The 19,577-nt window shown below is 38.8% G+C and overlaps 1 protein-coding gene across 1 annotated transcript in view; it reads right to left on the reverse strand.

Moving 5' to 3' along the window:
- Positions 1-19,577, reverse strand: part of COL9A1 (collagen type IX alpha 1 chain) — an 84,163-nt gene that overhangs the window by 22,805 nt on the left and 41,781 nt on the right. The window contains exons 19-31 of the mRNA XM_054569554.1: positions 18,290-18,343; positions 14,775-14,828; positions 13,372-13,425; positions 13,178-13,231; positions 12,989-13,042; positions 12,498-12,551; positions 11,442-11,486; positions 10,355-10,408; positions 10,198-10,251; positions 2,291-2,344; positions 1,614-1,685; positions 1,067-1,102; positions 165-209 (exon numbers count right to left, since the gene is read on the reverse strand). Coding sequence (XP_054425529.1) covers positions 165-209; positions 1,067-1,102; positions 1,614-1,685; positions 2,291-2,344; positions 10,198-10,251; positions 10,355-10,408; positions 11,442-11,486; positions 12,498-12,551; positions 12,989-13,042; positions 13,178-13,231; positions 13,372-13,425; positions 14,775-14,828; positions 18,290-18,343 — 684 coding nt within the window. The remainder of the gene's footprint in view (positions 1-164; positions 210-1,066; positions 1,103-1,613; positions 1,686-2,290; positions 2,345-10,197; positions 10,252-10,354; positions 10,409-11,441; positions 11,487-12,497; positions 12,552-12,988; positions 13,043-13,177; positions 13,232-13,371; positions 13,426-14,774; positions 14,829-18,289; positions 18,344-19,577) is intronic.

Genomic DNA, 19,577 nt, shown 5'->3' on the forward strand with positions numbered 1-19,577 from the left:
GCTGTAATCTTGGAGAATCATTTGTTACCTTATATAAGAAACATCTTAACTTTTAAAGAAGGCAAAAATAAGATAACAGGGTCAGAGAAAAGAAAAAAATGTATATTCTAATACAGTTTGAAATCAGTAAGCCTCCATAATTAACCAGAAAAAAAATGTCTTACAAGTTCACCCCTTTCTCCTGCTTCACCTTCTTCACCAGATGCACCCTAAAAATTAAAAGTCACATATGAAAATGCTTAGTCTCTTGGCTCAGTCTTAACCTGTCAACATGGATGAGCATTCATCAATGGCCACACTGCTTCCAGGGTCAGGCACATACAACACGCTCTCACTGGCTTCTCAGCCTAGCAGCCCAGCGGTCCGTGGCTGGGACAACTCAGGAAACGGCTAAGCAGGTGGGTGCTGGAAATACTGGGGGGAACACTCTGCGAAGTGTGTGATTGTCTACCCCTTATGCCATGCACCTGAAACTAATACAAAATAATACTGAATGTAAACTGTCGTTCGAAAATAAAATTTTAAAAGTCCATATGTGAAAAAACAAAAAAAAATAGCCTAGGGAAAAAAGCCAAACCGTGAGACTGAGTTTCTGCTAAAGTTGAGGATTACTGACTGTCTTCAGCAATCTTATAATTAGATAATCTTTGAAAAAAGACTCTTACCGTATAAAAAGCAACCCAGACAAAGGACTGATTCTAATTCATATGCATAGTTTACTTAATAATTCCTTGATACAGGAAAATTTAAAAAATGATGATGTTGCTACAGAGGGCTTCATCAGAGTAAACCAATTCGGTGAAGGAGGGAGGTAGGGCCACTTTTTTCAAAGAAAGGACAATGGGTAGTTTTGGAGACAGAGCCCCCATTACCTCCAGCTTATTAAAACAGTTAATAAGGCTACATACCAAACTAAACTCTAGTTTTCACTCACTGAAACATCTTGAGAAAAACTACCAGCCTCCAACATTTTAATTACACCCCTAAAACAGCTGGTGCCCCCTGCTGGTGAAGCACATTCATGCACACTAAACACCGCATTTTGTAGTATCCGGATAGGACCTACCTGTTCACCCTTTGGACCAGGTTCACCGACTACACCCTGTAATAAATAAAATATAATGCTATTTGGTGTTTTAAGATTTCTATCTATATAATTTCAAATGAACCGACTGCCTTTATTGGACTGGTGAACAACCACAACTATGACCATTGTCAAAGAAGAGAACATCTCCCTCCCCTTATCACCTAACAAGCATCAGGAAAGACCTGGAGAAACTGACGATTGTCCCACCCAGGGCGCTGGACACCTTGGGGTATTTTTTTATCACATTTATGTAAAATTTGACTAGCAAGAACATAAATTTAGAACTAAATAGAAAGCATGGTTATAACCGAAATCTTTACTTTCTTGGCTTTTTTCCTCTCTTGATAAACTACTATATTAATAGGTTTTTTTCTTGCTTCTTAATCTCAACTCTCATTCATTTCAAATCCCTTTCTTGATAGCTCTCTGTGATACATTCTTGAAAATTTGCAATTTTCTGAAAGCAAGGCCAACATAGTAGAAATCCCTTCCAAAGAGGGACTTTCTGGAGGTCCGGATATCTTACCCTGTCACCTTTCATTCCAGGAAGTCCGGGGGGACCAGGCAAGCCGGGGAGGCCGGGGCTCCCCAGGGAACCCTGGAGAGCAAACAGAGGGCCCCAGGATCACTGTCACTGCAACACTGACAGCACACAGACCTCGGGTGTGTTGACTCCCATCTAAAATAAATGTGCTGTGGTTGGTTTAACTCTTTTCCTCAAATCTGCCTCTCCCACGTTCTCAGGAGGAGAGAGCCCTGCTCCCCCAGCCCCTCTGTCCCACCTCTGAGCTCCTCGATTGCCTGCGCTCCTTCCCAACAGTGGGCCCTTTGAGTCCAGCCCCGGCAATGGCGCTGCCGCGCCTGCTGTGTAAACAAGCACAGCTGGAGAAGTAAAAGGCAGCATTCAGCACAGCTCTCTCCAATTCCAAGAACAACCAGGGGCCAAAATGTAGCGATTCATGTCTCTCCTGGCTTTAAAATGTACGCTACAAACCACACATTAAAATACAATCTGAGGGTATTTTAGATATAGTTTGAAATTACACATTTACTTTTTCATATATTCACATAACAATAAAGATCAAGGAGAAATGATTAAAGTACCCTTTGTAAACTGTTTTCCTCTCCTTGCTTATTTTTTAAAAAATGTATTGTGTTTTGTATGAAGCTAATAAACTGCTGGAGACTGGAAACATTACTTACCAGTTTGCCTAGCGGGCCTGGGGGTCCCATTGGTCCTATTTCTCCTCTACTGCCCTGGAAAAACACAAACAGGTGTCTGCTGGATAGTTTGCCAACATTCAAATGCTTAATTATTATGCCAATAAAATAATATACTACCAAGGTTTGTGTAAGTACATTCTCCACATCTTCGACTAAATGCAGACACCTTTATGTCAAATGCCTACAGCCTCCTCACTGTTCATCCTTCAGCGAATATTCCAAATGCAGTTCATTGTGATTACAGATCATTGGGTAGAAATGACTGATACATTTGCATGAAATGGCAATCGGCAATTTTCAGCATCTAAATCACCATCTAACTCATGGTTATTTATGTACATGCTTTAGCACTTCGTTTAGACTAAGTGTTCTTGAAGTGTGGGTATATTACTTTTGAATTCCACACAATGCTTAAAACTCAGAGTAAACTTTCAGGTGTATAGTACATTTTAAAGCAATATCTAGCAAATGATCTTGAACCTCAAAAGAGTGAAAAAGAGACAAGGACAGAGAAGTTCACCTTTACATCACTATTGCAACTTTGAAAAGACACAGATGGTAGAAATTTATAAAGTTTCTGAAATCAAAACTTCTTTGTTCTACTCATTCTTGTCTTAAACATGTCTTAAAAGATTGAACAGACTTTGGAATATGCAATTTATAATGAAGATATACCAAAAGCAACACTCTAATTTCATTTTCTGAGCCAATTTCAATTTTTATTTGGAACTTGAAGACCATTGAGAAGATACATGAACTCTTCAATTTCTTTCCCTGAGAACTTCATACTGTGTTATGCAGTCTGATAAAAGTTTGTTTTATTTCTAATACATGTTCAACAAAGCTGAACACTGAGGTTATTGAATAAATAATCATATTTCCTGGACAGTGTTATAAAAATGAAAGTAGTCTTGTGAGTGTGTTTAGTTTTCCAATGATACAACTTCATATTCATGTTTAATATTTAATAAATGCTTCTGAAAAGATTATACTGATCTGACTCCTATGCTGTTCTTTCATCTATAAGTTGAACAATATGTTAAGATCCATAAACCTACTGAATTTTCAATTTCTCTAAAGGATTAAGAAATATTTGCCAAATTACAGGTCTCTAGCTATGAGTTATAATTTTCATATGACTGATAAGTGATTTAAGTGTAATGCTCTTAAATACTTTTCAAAATTTTTGTATAAGCAACCTGTCTAGTACATGAGTTTAGACAACACATTGGTCCTTAACCCTGTGAGCAGCGTGGAAGCCAGAGACAGTGCCTATGACGACAGACGCTGGCAAGATGTAAATCTCAATGAAAACCAGCCACTGTAATAAGTTATTCTATTCATTTATAGACATAAAGACTGGGTTCCACCCCATTAATTTGGCCCAGCACTCCAAAGTTCAAGACAGACTTTCTTCAGCATATCTGCTCTTTTGGCATTTTCAAATAATTTCTGAACTGTATCATGATTGAGATCCTACAGGTCATTGGGCTAACAGGACTTTAATTCACAGAACAATTAATAGTCATCAGTGGGGAAAATAATTAATCATATCAGAAGGGAAAAACTCAGTCTTTGATACAACCTCAAGTATTCACTTCTAAATAAATGAACCGTTATGTCATCTTATCCAAAATAAAGATGATTAATATAGTACCTTTTTTCTCTTCCACACAAAAGGGCTAAATTAAAATAAGGGATTATATAACCTTTCATTTATTTTTGGAGAGATTAATTATTTTTCCAAAGACAAGGATTTTCTCTGTTACTTCTTACTTCTCTGTCTTTCCTGAGTTCTTGCTTTTCAGTTCATAAGTATTTTTCAGCCACTGGCAGGCCCACAGTAATGTACGTGAATGGCTCAGAACCTCAGTGTAGGCAGTCTGCCCAGCTGAGCTCGTGCGCCCATGTCGGCCCCACACACGCAGGACTGTGGGAAGGACCCGTGAAATCATGGGCGTTCACGCCTCTGTTACCGCACAAATAGACAGCACGTAGCTCCTCATTTTTATTTCACTTCCATCCTATAAATCCTCAGCCACTTTAAACTTAGGTATTTCTATACACATCTGGCCATTATGGGGGAAAAAAAGGTAATGTTTATGTTTACAACAATGACCAAGCAGCTACAAACAAAGTGTTAGGGCAAGGTTTTTTGATGGCCATTCTTAAGATTCCTATGTATCACAAAAATATGCATAATCTTTCTCTAAGTTCAGGAATTTCACCTGTAACTGAGGTGAACAGGAGTAATCAAGATATAAATAGTAATCTATAAAATGGTAGATTGAACTAAATACATTCTGCAGGGAGCAATTAACCCTGACCTGGTCACCACATGTGTGCTAAATAAAGGATAAATCTGATGTTTCAACAGCTGTGATGATAACCATATTCTCAGATGTGGGCGAGGGAGGCTGGTAGGAAAATGGCGATTTAGCCCGTGGATACTATCTACAAACCCCATGACGATAAGTGTTAGGAGTTTTAACAAGAGAATTGGAAAGAACTAGAAAAAAAGGCAAAATCCTACCATTAAAAATGTAAGGACCATAACAAAAGGCTCAAATTTTATCTTGGATGCTGTGTACCACCACATATAAATCTCATAGGTCCACACACATCAGCTGATTCATCCCTATTCAAGAAGCCACTCAAGGCTTTGAAAAATGATGCAGACCCTCTACCCATGATTCCCAACCCTGGCTGTGCACCAGAATCCTGGGAATCTTTTAGAAATACATTTCCCTGGATGTCTTCCACCACCCCGTCTCCCCATCTGCCCTCCATATTCCACCCTTTTCCCCCATATTCTGATTCTTTAGGTTTGGGGTAAGGCTTAGGAATCTGTTTGGGCTTATGTTGCATTTGTTTGTCTTCACCAGCTTTATTTAGACTTCTGTTAAATGCTCACCTCACTACAGAAGTTCTATTAATACTAAAATTTACAATTTGCTAAATATGTCTCGTACCATTAGAATCTGGCAAGCTAACATCAAATAAAACCTGTCCTGTGGAGCCTTGACTTGAGCTGTCATGCATGGCATTAGAGGGGAGGGGTGAGGCTGCGGACTCCGAGCTCCATTGCCAGGTTTGGCCTCTGGCTCTGCTGGGCATCAGCCAACTCTGGCCACTCAAATTAACCTCCCTGTGCCTGGCTTTCCTCATCCAGAAAGTGGGGATTAAAAACAGTACCTATCTTATAGTGTATTTGAGAGGATTGAGTAGATGCATAAAGCACTTAGAACAGTATGACTCATAGTAAGCATTTAGAAGTGTTATTATTTTTATCCAAGGTTTTATTCAAGGGCTAAAGAAATCAGTCAAAATTATGTTTTTTAATGGAATGTTTAATTACATGTTCTTCACCTTTCAACTCTCCCACATCTCTTTAAAAGCACAAATTGTACTTGGAAAAACATCTCTAGTCCTCAGTCCTTGAGTTTCTGTCAAGACTGTTGATTACCAGAAAGGCACTCTCTTTATAAACAAGTGCAGTATCCTCACTTAACATCATCAATAGGTTCTACAACTTTAAGTAAAATGACGTATAACAAAACCAAATTTACCATAGGCTAATTGATGTAAATGAGAGTGAAGCTCCTGTGGCAACTCATCAATGTTATAAGGAAATGACATTGAATAAAATGATGTTATTTGAGGATCCACTATACTGGGAGCTTCTTTGTAATACTCATCTTTGTCATCTTGACAAATAATTCTATTTGGAAGTTTTCCTTTAAAAGCAGAACTATTAAACTTTTAAAATATCACAGAAAAAAGTTAATTATACTTGTGTTTTCACAATTATTTTACCAAAAAAATAGACTTTATTCCATTGGGCTCCAGACTGTGTTGGTGGTTGTATCTGCCTTATTACCCAAAATGCTAAGTAGCTGAAGAATAAACATTATCTTTACTACTTTGCCAATTTTAGATGGGAACTATAAATCACTGTACTTAGTCTGTATTAAATAATAAATGCCTCTCTTGGGTAAAAAGGATGCTGATTAACCCAGAAGATCGATTATAATTTCTATCAATTGTTGCTTTTACAAACCCATTTTTATAATATTAACTTTGGAAGATCACATTAGCTCTACTACAGTAATATTTTTTAGATTTGCCACAAAGATATTTTTAAAATCTATTCAATCTTGCCGAATTATATAGTTCCTATTTCTCTCTAGTATAGATTTAAATATTCTCTCACACACAGAGGTAGATAAAATTATCTTTCTTAACTGTAACTATCACAGCTGTTTCACAAGTTACTGACCGGGCTAATTACATCCCAGGGCCTGGGTGGGGTAGGGAGACAGCTTAGATCACTCAGCAACACACCATATGGGAACCTCTGTGCTTGAGGCTGTGAGGGTGGGGGTGGGGACCTCAAGGGAAATGAGACAGGCTTCTGTGCCCCAGGAGTGTACGATCTTCAGAAAACTGGAGAGAGATCAGCATGGCACTCACCAGGAGAGCAGAGCAAACCCAATCCACTCAGCAAAAGCCCTAACAAGTTCTGAGAGGCCTGGAAGCAAACAATGCGCCAGCACCACTTCATGGTAGGACCAGATCAGAGGCCCTGTCCACTCGCCTGCTCAGGAGTCGCCCAGACCCAGGCACAAACCTAGTGAAGTGTGCAGTGTCGTGGCAAAAGCCAGACACACAGACGGTCCAAGTGGTAAAGGTATGTGCTCACATGGAATCACTGGAGATGCCAAAAAAACTTCAATATTTTTTTCTGCGATATAGGCAAAAGTTGATGGAACAATGATGGGGAAACGGGAATACCGCTTAATTTCAAATACATGTTCCAGTTAGTTCTGGTCCATTAGTAGAACACATTAGAAACACGTTTTCATTCCTTCTACTCAACTTCTCAATTTGAGATTTGCAAGAAAAATTGATCAGATGTGTGAGGACTAGTTGAAAATGTGTGAACTTATCTATGAAACTGAAGTTAATGATGTAAAATGAAAGAACAAATGTATCTTTCAGTAAGGAGATCTGGTGTACAAACTCTGCTCCAGAACTATAATATTTATAACCTCTCATGACAATTTCCTGAAAAATTTATAGTAGGTGAGAAGTCAGTTATTACCACATAAGCAGCACAGCAAGATTTATTACACCTCCAATTCAGTTCTTTTCAAAAAGTATTTACTGGGCACTACTTTATGGCAGACCCTGAGTAAAGAGATGTAAGAAACGAAAGTGGGTCAGATGCATTCCCACCTCACTGAGGTGTCCACAGCAGGAGGCAAAAAGGGACCAAGAGGTTCAGATTAAAAAGAGATCACTTCTCTCTGGGGAATAGGGCATATCAGAGATAATTTCATAGTAGAATTAACATTTCAATTACATCTAAGAAGGCACGTGGGAAGTTGAGTCAGGGAAATGGAGAAGAAAGCCATCTAAATGCAAGACACAGCAGAAGCAAACAGGACGGCTGAGAAAGTGCAAGAGAGTATTTGGGAATTACCATGGGGTCCACTTTGACTGGAGCACAGCCTCTGAGCACGGCAGAAATGGGAAGTAAGACTCAGGCATAAGCAGGCAGTGTAGGGTTTCGCACTTTCTGGTATTTTTAGCGGAGATCCATTACAGATTTTTAACTGAAGAAGGGAAGCGATGATGGAGGCTATGCTTTGGCAAGGCCAGCACGGCAGCGAGTGCAGACTCAGAGCACTGCCATTCCCCGGGACTTTGGAACTGTGCTCGACACTTTTGTTTGCTCCATGACTGTGGGGACCCCACTGGAATTCTACAGTGGGGATCATAGATGCAAGGCACCCTGCAATCGGCAAGAGTCCTGGAGAACAAGAAACGTTTCAACCATAATTCCAAGCACCCCATTAGGAGACATTGATAAACGAAGGAAGACTGGATCTGAGCAGGCAGATCGGGAGAAGACGCGGTAACCCCAGCAGCAGCGACTGACCCGAGTCATGGTGGTAAAGGTGGGCTTAGAAAGGAAGAGGCAAAGATAAGAGACTTTGGAAAAGGAGGCAATAGAAACAAAAGGTCCTACTGGAGATAGGACATGTAAAGGTAGAAGAACACCAAAGCTTTGGGCCTCAGTGACAGGAACAATTTGGACTCTTTCAGAAATTCAAAAGTCAAAACCTTAACCAGCCTCCAAATCTTGCCCAGGCATAATTTCCCCTGATCCACCTCTTCTCACGTGAGAATATTAAACACACACACACGTACGCGCCACCTCATCTCCTTCTGCAGCTCTGCCCCTAGTTCGCTGCTTTATACATCCCATGGCACTTTACTGGCAATGGGTCAAACCCTCTCCATCTGTGTCACTTTTTGTGTTCAGTGCATGGTCCTGGCATACAGTAGGTGCTCCTCTATATAGTTTTCTGCTCTATTAAGTGAGTACTAGACATAACAGTCAACGTTCTCAAAGTTCCGGTGCCCCTAAAGCAGTCATGGCACATCTTCACTGCTTTACAAGTGTGACCTAGCTGTAACTCCATCGCTTTGACACTCAGTCTACAGAAACTATTTTAACTAGATAGTCACAAGCTTCAAGCAAGAAAGAAGAAAAGAGTAAGTGAGGAGTGAGAGAGCAAAGAGCACAATGAGGAGCAGGGGCTAGCTTTTTTTGGCTGCAGAAGAACTTCCAGAAACCATCTGGCAGATGTCAGCTGACAGGTGTCTGTGAGAAGTAAAAGCACTCGCACGTCACAAGACACCTGGACTATTTCATTTTCCTAAAGCATGAAAATCCTAATTCAACATACTAAAGAAATGCTTTAAAAGAAGTAATAATAATGGAAAACATTTCTGTTTTCTCAGTTGTAATTCATTCTTTTTCTTGTCCAGCAAACTTTCAAAAACAAAAAACAACAAAAAAAAAAACTTAGAAGGCCAGAGAGAATTTTTCAAATTAAGTTTAAGTGCATACTGTTTAAGTTCCTAATCAGTTTCTCTCTGAGGGTTAAACTAGCTAGTGAGAAAATATACATTGCTATATTTGCTGCAAAACAGATTATTTACAAACTCACACCAAAAGAAGTCTGGTGGCATCTCAAAGGATTAAATATAAAGTCACCACATGACCCAGCAATTCCACTCCTAGTTATATACTCAAGAGAAATGGAAATAAACACCTAAACAAAAACTTGTGGAAAAATGTTCATAGCAGCATTGTTCATAATGGACAAAAAGTGGAAATAATCCAAATGCCCATCAATGGATGAATGGATGAATAAAATGTGGTATAGCCATACAATTGAATATTATTCAACAATAAATTATTCAACTGATACATAATACAACATAGATGAACTTAAAAATGTTATACTAAAGGAGAGAACCTTTTACTCCTTTACGACCATTTAAAAAAGCATAATTGTAAAATTCCATTTATATGAAATTTCCAGAATAGGCAAATATACAGAGATGGAAACTAGATTAGTGGTTGCCTAGGGCTGAGGAGATTGGGAGGAAAGTTGAATGAACACAAGTGAATACAAAGTTTCTCTTTTGGATGATGAAAATGTCTTAAAGTTTACTGTGACAATGGCAGCGCAATTCTGTAAATATACTAAAAGCAATTAATTATATATTTTGAGTGAATTATATAGTATATGAATTATCTCTTAATAAAGTTTTTTTTTATTACTAAGATATTTCCTTCAACATGGGATGAGAGCAGAAAGGGTCATTGTGCTTTTTTTTAAATAGTTCATTTCTGTTTCCACTTTCTGAAAAACATATTGTATATCTAACTTTTCTGTTTCACTGTCTTCTAGACTAGCACATGCTCAAACAACAGAAGACACTCATGGATGAATAAACGAATAGAGGAGCACCCAACAAAGCCCAGAGAAGGCACTTGGGAAGGGCCTATGGGAAGGGATACTCACAGGAAGCCCCCGGGGTCCTCGGGGTCCCACCTCTCCTGGCGGCCCCTGTTGACCCTGTTATGAAGCAGGTAGGTAGAGAAAACGTTAACATCCCCCAATCCTTTGCTCAGTGATTACAACAAGTTACAATGTGTGGGAAGAATTTATGGCACCTTACCGGTTTGCCCGAATTCCCCAATTGGCCAGGTTTCCCTGGAGCGCCTGTGGTACCCTAAAGGTAAAATGCAGCATGATTCAGATGGTGAGCAAGCGTAACCATCAATCTCTCACCCAGTCCAGGTATTTCTTAGCATTAATTTCTCTATTTCACATTGAGAATGTGGGAGAATATATACAATCTCTTTCCTGGTGGATATATCACAATTCTTTAGATTCAGGATGATGTTTTGTCATTCCCAGCAGTACAGGAAAGGTGTCAAAATGTCAAACATGATGGTCAGATGTCAAAAAAAAGTCTTTAGCCTCATAAGAATATGAGAGGATATTTTTTTTCTTTGCTATATTAATTACATGTCTTTCCTTTACCATTTCCACCCCCAATATACTTCTTTGAGCCCTTTTACCTGACATTGACATTATTAAAATTATGAACAATTATGTTGACATGCGGTAATAAGAGGGTGTGCTGTGGAGAAAGCCCTCCCAGCAAGCTCCAGGGAAAGCACAGGCCTGGGGGTGCCAAGTCCACTGCCAGTCTCTCCCCGTCCACTTATTAAGGCGCCTCTGTGCTCAAGATGCTGAGGGCTACTGTGAGTGGAGGGCTGTAGCTGTGTAATCTAATGGCATCCAATTTCTACATTATTCACATTTTATCTACTTTAAGTTTTTCTTTCACTGTTGGTTTTAATTGCTAGAATATAAGCACTAGTTGATCAGTACACAAACAAGGTGCCTAATATCTTTTTAGTTTAAGTTAAGTCATCTTAATATTCACTGGTACAATTTCTGTGGCTTAAGAATATGTTCCTTATTTTACTTGGGTAAAAGCAATAAAACTGTCTCTGTTTTATCCTGGAAAAAGATGACACTTCCAAGAAGGAAATCCAATCAGCAATACTTAGTCAAAATATTCTTCCTGCAGCTGGGGAAGGGATTAGCCTTTGAAGACTTAAAGCCTTTTTGATTTTTCCTTAGGGTTGAATAGAAAACAAAAGGTAGGTTGCAAATATTAAAAATTATAAATAAATATGTTAATAAAATAATAAAGAAGGTAGAGTATCAATTTAATAGTCTCTCCTTTTTACCTTTTCACCGGCCATACCCTTTGCACCAGGAATTCCAGGCACACCCTGAAAGAACGCACACGGGACACAGGTGCAATCACTGTATCTGAGAATCGGTGAGATGCCCAGCCCCCCGCACACCGCCCAGGGGCTGGGGGGCCATGAGAGCCGCTAGTGTGAGGGTCCTACTTCTCCAGCTCCGGACACTCAGTAATTGAACATCACACCATTTAGAAGGTATGAATGACTTCACTGTATCTGGCACATTGAGTCCGAACACCAGGAAAGCAGGGCCTACCTCTAAACTAGTTATTTTTCAAGCATGAACTGCCAAATTACAGTCCAGTACCATTTTCATGTCAACGGGAGCTCCTGCCAGCATGATTTCATGTTCAGAATCACTTTTAAAAAAGGACTATCGAAAAATTTAAGCTAAAAAAAGAAAGGCAGCAGAATGCCGGGTCTAACTAAGATTTGGTACTACTAGGGCTCCTAATATTCTCCAACTGATTATTTTTAAAGTGTCAGATAATAACTTGGAGGCCAGTCCACAATATTACCAAGCATTCCTTATTAACTTGAAACATTTGCCTCCAAAGAGCCAAAAATACCTGTAGTATAATCCGCATGAACTTGTGGCCACATTAATGCAGGGAAACACCAATTCGAGTAATTCAAAATAACACATAATCAAAAAAAAAAGATATCTTATGTCTCACATTATTCCTGAGCACTCTCAATCCTGCTAATGGGAACTTTAGGACTGGTTAGCAGTAGGAGAAAGTATGTGACCCTGCCCACAGCTCAGGGTTAGAAAAAGATGTAAGGAATACTGCGTGAACTAAAGAGAGAGAGGGGTACAAAAGATAAAATTAAAGTTTAGTATGTTATTAGAAAAATAACTAGCTACTCAGAGAAAAAGTACAGAAATGTAAATATAAAGATGTAAATTAAAGCATTGTTTCTTCCCCAGAGCTTTCAAATTATTTAATGTATTTCTCCCCAAAATTCACATCTATGTATATAAATCAACATATGTATATAAACCACTAAGCGTTTAAAGAAGTAAGTACTTACAGGTAACCCCTGCAATCCTGCATCACCAGGAGGCCCAGGTTTCCCTGGTTCACCCTGAAAAAGAAAGTTTTTATCCCACCTTTGAACCTGTATGAACTGTCGTATTTCTTTTTAAAAAGGAAGGCCACAGAGCTTCCAAGTAAAAAGATTAACCCTGCAGCTGACCTTACATACACTTTTATAATGTGGCTTAGTTAAGGGTGGGGGTGGGGGAGGAATAGGACTTAGGACTTAAATTCAAACAAAATACACAATTTCCTTCAACCTTCTTTTATCAATGGGACAATTTTACTGAGTTCCTGAAACCAAGCAAAACAAGCATACTATTCTAATAGGCATTTTGCATTGACACTTAATTAAAAAATTAAAAGGAGGAAATAAGTCAAAACCAGCTAAATAAATCTCACATTAATGTAGTAATGAAAATGCTATGCTCGGTTGGCCAGGGCAGCCATGGCTTTATTGGCTCTTGGACCAAATCACACAGCTACCTTTGTTCCAGGAATTCCAGGTATCCCTTCACGGCCATCGACACCTGGCAAGCCCTAAAGACACACAAAGAAATACACTGTCTCTCAGAAACAGCCACATTCTTCTTCCCTTCATTATTTTCCAAAGTTTTATTACAAGTTAATAATCACTTTGAAAAATGCGCTCGATGACTACAGCTCAAGGCATACCGTGTCTCCTTTGGGCCCGGGGAGGCCAGGGATTCCTCTGGAACCTTGAGGCCCCTGCAGGGCAGAAGGGGGACAATGGAGAAAACATGCTCAATTAACCATAATACTTAGGATGTGTCAAAGAGGTAACTGCGATCAGCAGATGACACTGAAAAGCCCGGTGTCAGTAGTGATTGACACTAATTTGAACTCACTCTGTCTCCCTTGGGACCTGCTTCTCCTGGGGCTCCTCGCTGTCCTTGATCACCCTGTATGCAAATGAAATGTTGTTACTATCAGCAAAAGCTACTTGTGGATAGAGTTTGGACATTATGAAATACCATCTACATTACCTTACCATTGCTCTTTTATCCCAATGGCTCTGTTCTATCATGGATGAGTAACTCAAGAAATCTTTTTATAAAAATTACGTCTTAAAGAATGATTTTCCATAGGGATCCTTGAGACTTACATGTTTTTTACTTTCATTTTAAATGCATATGCATTTGTGCTCTTTGGATGGATAGGGATAATAAAATTCAGGTCCATACTGCAAGGAACCTTGACATTTGAAACTACGTGCACATTATCAGCTGCCCCCGTTCACTGTCATGGCCGCTTGAGGTTTGAATTAGCTGCCAACTTGTTCTCCATATTATTTAATTCCCCAGTTAATAATAATGGTTTCTGTCAAAATTATCAAGCTAATATTGATATATGGGATAGGTGGCAACAGATGAGAGGATGTGTCTTCCTAAAATATAGCTTTTGTTGAGTGAATTACTCTAAAACCTCAAATGGCTTCCTATTGCTACTGGATGCATTCCAATTGCTAAGGTTGGCAGTAAACTCTCCACAATGTGGCTCTGCCTTATCTATTCAATTTCATCTTCTCGACAGACACTTTCCACTGCGGACAGCGGCAGCCTCTGGGACAGCCCCCCACCCACCAACGATGCTCCCTCTCACATGTATTCTGCTGCATCCCAGGCCAAGCTTCCTCTAAAGGTCCTCTTGCTTGGATTACCTCTATCACATGCTCTAGTGCTTGACCTTATAATGTATGGTTTAGTTACATTCTGTCTTTCCCACTGAACCACAGGACCTTGGAAATTCTATTTTACTTATACCTTTTCTACTTCCTATGTGGTACAGTTTATGATTAATGAATGACTTTTTAAATTTACCTCCAGAAAAGGTGTGAGGCAGCCTACAATAATGACGCATGTATCTATGGCAGTTGAAATATGGAATAATGAGATCAGAAATCATAGAGAAAGAAAAGGATAGAGCTACCCAAGAACTTGACATGAGATAGTTATTGTAATTCTAAGCATCCTGACAACCAAAACAAAAGAAAAACAGCCAACATAAAAGCTTAACAATTTGGCTTCACCTATGAGGAAAACAAAACCTATCTCAACCCAAGAAAGAGATGCTTGTCTTAATTTAAAATGTTTTAATAAATATAAAAACTATTGCCCATTTTTCTACTTTAATTATTCATATGTAAAAGACACTTGCACATATACATACATAGAGCAAACAAAAAACTATCATTGATCATTGCTTAAAAACAAAAGTCATCAGAGGATCTTGTAAAAGGAAAGCTACTTACAGGTGCACCAGGAATACCTCGAGGCCCAGGTTCTCCATCAAAGCCCCGAGCACCCTGCAAAGAAAACAAGACAGAGACATGAAAATGAGATCAGCCATGTATGTTAAAAGGCACAACAGTCTTTCTAAAGAACTTTAATAGCCTGATAAAAAAGAGGTTTTGTGTGTGTGACGTATTTTCTGTTCATCAGTGGACCCAAGTATTTAATACGACACCTGAAATATGAAAACTCTAGTTTACATCTTCTCATCCCACCAAAAGTGCTTACATCAAAACTTTGATGGTACCCTGGATATTCTTTTTAAATTTTTACCTTCTTCTGAAGACATTTTTTCATTGCTATTACACAGAGAGGGATGGGGAAAGAGAAAGGGAGAAAGAGAAGAAAAGAGAGATAGAAAAAGAGAGAGAGAGAGAAACATCATGTGAGAGAGAAACATCAATGGGTTGCCTTCTCCTGTGTGACCAGACTAGGGATTGAACCCACATACGGTATGTGTTCTGACCCAGAATGGAATCTTTGACCTTTCTGTCTAAGGAACAACACTCCAACCAACTGAGCCACACCAGTCGCGGCAGGCATCCTGGATATTTTAAACTAACACTGCATCCATTCTTGATTGCTGATGTGAACTAAAAACACTGGCAGCTGTTTAGAGAAGTTGGCAGATGTATTGGAAAAAGTTTGGTAGTCACACCCCAGGACTCTCAGGATTCCTGTGTGAATTCATGAATGGTGAAGACCAAAGAGCCACCCAAAAAATAGTTGCCATGAACTCTGCTGCTCTTAGAGCTGTGGGAGGGATCTCTTGGACTCGATTCCACCAAAAAGAATCAGATTTAGAATCAGAAGCCCAGCCATATAATTTGGAAGAATGAATTGTAATAAGGTTTCGAGCATCCCCACTCCCATCCTGGATAGATAGGTGTGAGGTTCACTTTGCATAGCGTATTTGATCTAGTCTCTACCACAGATTCACCCACCCAGTCAGTGAGTGGCTTAAGAATTATAAGGCTTTATCTAATATCTTGAAATTATCTCTGACTTGGTTATACATATACATATACATAGAATCTCTTCATTTTCATTACAAAAATCAAAATATAATTTCAAAAACAAAAATATTGAGGGGGGTTAGTGTTCTCTACATATGCTGCATGACAAAATACAATCCCCCCCTTTAAGTCTTTTTCGCTTCTGCTAATTGAATGAGAAGCAGAAAGGCAACTGATGAACAGGCCACCTCCTAATGAACAGGGCTGAGACGGAGAGATGACAAAATAAATGGAAAACAGTCAAAAGAGTATTGAATAGATGTCAGGCCAAGAAAATCAGGTGGACAGCATCTGTAGTAAGGATTAAAAATTAGAAAACCTTTGATAGAAAGTTCAGACACGGGTGGAATCAAAAAAAGAACACCACAGAGAAAGCACCACAAAGCCTTGAAATTCTTTGATCCCTAAAAACTAGAACAGAGCAGAAAGCATTCTACATTCACCAGGGAAGAAGAGATTTGGAAGACCTGAAAAAGACCTTGAATTCATCATTTGTCCTGTGTTGTGAGAGCAACGCCCAGCCTTTGCATTATAGAAATGGCTTTGATGCACTTTCTCTCTCATTGCTGTTCAGCATGAGCTCAGACCCAAACTGCTGTTACTAGGTAACCACTCCATGGGTCTAAGTTCACAAGATGAGCTTTTTTTTTTTTTTTAATTTAATTGGAAATGACTTGACAGAAATCAGAGGAAATGAGAAATTTTGAAAAATACCAAGTAGAAAAATACCTCAAATAAAAAGCATATCAAGATCAGTAATTGGTTTTGAAGTGAGGGATCACATATATTAGGAATGATTTAAATCCAGGAAAAAAATAAATAAAAGCAAAGGCCTAGGTATCGGAAACTTTGAAATAAATGGGATTTATTATTTAATAACAGAAAAGATACACACAAAATGTTACTTAAGATAACATAAATATGGAAATATAAAATGTTTTTTGAAGTACAGTGTTTTTAGAAAAGAAAACATGGAAAGCAAAGCAGGCAGAATGAGAATAACTAGCTGAGACAAAGAGGCTGAAAAAAATGAAATTGAAGAAATTATTCACAGAAATTATTTTGTTTGTCTTTCAAAAAACAAAAATGTGCATCTCTTTAAAAAATATTTAATTTATTGAGTACCTACAATGTGAAAATTATTCCTGTTTAGTTGTTAACAAAAGGCTGTATGCTTCTGTGTGGAATGGTACAAATTAGCCATTAGCCACAGACATTCTAAATAGACTGGGGCAAGAGAGAGTCAGAAGAGGTGGTGGACAAGAATGGGTTTTTTTTCCTCCTGGAACCTATAAACTGGACTTCATAACATACTTTCTAAGAAGTCATAACCATTTTTTTAGTCTGGTAAAGAAGCTAGATGTGCATGCGCACGCGCACACACACACATGCTCACATGCAGAGCAAGAAAAACACTTCTGAGCACATCTCGAACTTTCAGGTTTCCATTGTTTTTGCTTATGATATTCACTCAGCCAAACATTCCCCAGCCTCTATCCTCTGCCAACAGCAACACCCCATCCTTCCAGGCCTGACATCCTTCTAATGCCAACTCTTTCATGAATCCTCCCAGTTCCCCTATCAAGGTTGGCTACTCTGTCTTCACTTCCTCATACCTCTTGCCCTCAAGTTAATGTCTCTAGTGTTTGCATTGTAATTAGCTATCTGTTTTCTCCCAATAAATAACAAACTTGCAGAAGTCCTTATTCCTCTGAATCTCCCCCAGCATCTCACAGAATACCTAGCTATGGAAATGTTAAGAGAATCTAACCTCTGAGATCAGGCCAAGAAGAGGTCAATGAACTCTGGCCACAGGTGTATGATCCCTGTTAAGGGCAGAGCTCAGCAAGCAGCTTGTCAAGACAGCTGCTCTTGGCCTTAGTGTCCTGGCTGGCACCCTGCCGTCTCTCACCTCACTCTTTCCATCATTCCCTGTCTTTGCCTTGCCCTACAGGCACTGCATTAGTGCCATCAGTGTCAACTATTAATAATGATAAAAAGAGAAAATGCAGGGGTCCAGCAGAAGTAACGCCTGCTTGAGTGTGGTTGCTGGGTAATAATATGGGTGTAATAATTTATAGTTTTAATTTGAACATTTCACCTAAAATGTCATAAGGTGTGCTTAAGTGTGATATTGTTATGTTATAGAATTACATGCTTATGATTTTGTAATAAAAGATTTTGTAACAAAAAGGGGCATTATTTGTGCTGGACCCTGTATAACAGCCCTGTTTATTACTATTTACCTCTTTAAGATACGTAATGCAAGACAAGTATCATGCATACTACTCATTTCTATTGACTATGTTTATAACAGATGTATGTGATCTTAACCAAGCATCTAAAAAGCACCAAACAGAAATAAAAAGTGATGTTGCTGAAGATAAGAAGGTATTTTTAAATGGCCCAAAATTTAAACATTTATACATTTTGATACTATGTCATCATCATCATCTTACTTTTTCTCCCTTGTCCCCAGTTATGCCAGTGATGCCTCTCAATCCATGAGCTCCCTGGAAATGTGAAAAAGAAAAATGAGTTATTGTAGGTGAAGCACATATTTGTTTATCTCATCACAAAAACTGACCTGGAAGAAGGATGTTATCATAACCTAAGATAACATTAACAAACAGTGACATTATATAGATGACCTTTTCTAATTTAGAAAGAAAGACCCAAGGAGAATTCCTCTAATGGCAAATCCTATTTAAAATTCTGAAGACTTACACAAACCTGAAATTGGAACAACTACTGATGGCAAAAAAAAAAAAAAAGTAAATATCACTAGTATAGGAGAATTATGGTAATGTGTGTGACTTAGCTTTTAACTTGTATACCGAATACACTGCCATCCCCACCTTCTTCATGGTTTGTAAATTGGTTACATGTAACATGGCTGTGATCTTAGACCTTGAAATAATTATTCCTCCTCAATGTACACCATTAAAGGCAATTAGGTTCCCAAAATAACCCACAAAAGCTTATGACCTATAAATGGAGCTGAAGTCTACATTAACCACGTGTAGTCACTATTCATTACACCATTTCTATGATAAATGCATTCTGAACTCCAATTTGGTCCGATAGGAACCCATCTCACCCAATCTCAAGCACAGGAGTGAGTAATCCTAAAAATGAGGGTATGGAGTGGCATTTCTAGTGTCCCTTTCAATACTGAAATGTTACCATTCTTGACTTCCTGACCCCACAATGACAGGGCTCCAAAATGAATCCTGTCAAGAGTGAGCCTACGAGCTCCCTTGGGAGCAGCAGTGGGCGGATGCTCGATTAGGAAAGTAAGGTAGTTACTCCTGAACAGCTTCTTAACTGTCCACTGTAACTGGCTTCAGATAAAGTAACTCTAGGCCAGCTAGTTCCCTTGTGCTCTCACTTGGAGAAAATGGGCAAGTCCATGGCCAACTCTGCATCCAGGTCAGTCACAAATTCTGTGGAGATCAGTTGGGATTGGCCTGAAATGCAAATATGCAGGATAAACCAGCTTAGGATATCCACGTAGGATATAATGTGAAGAAGAGCAGATGAAAACTGTTCTTCTTCAAGGTAATTCCGAAAAGAATTCCAAAAATATTTGAGTGATAGCAATGACATGACAATGTCATGTATCGTCTCTCAAGGTGACTACTTCAGAGGGCAGAGCTTATTTATAAATGTTCCAAAAATCATTTTTTAAAAATCTGTGCATTACATTATAGATGCATGTTTAAAAAGTGAAAATGTGTGAATTTT

This window comes from Pteronotus mesoamericanus, unplaced genomic scaffold (assembly GCF_021234165.1).
Source record: "Pteronotus mesoamericanus isolate MK-2021 breed Mesoamerican mustached bat unplaced genomic scaffold, CSHL_Meso_final contig_20, whole genome shotgun sequence".
Classification (NCBI taxonomy): domain Eukaryota; kingdom Metazoa; phylum Chordata; class Mammalia; order Chiroptera; family Mormoopidae; genus Pteronotus; species Pteronotus mesoamericanus.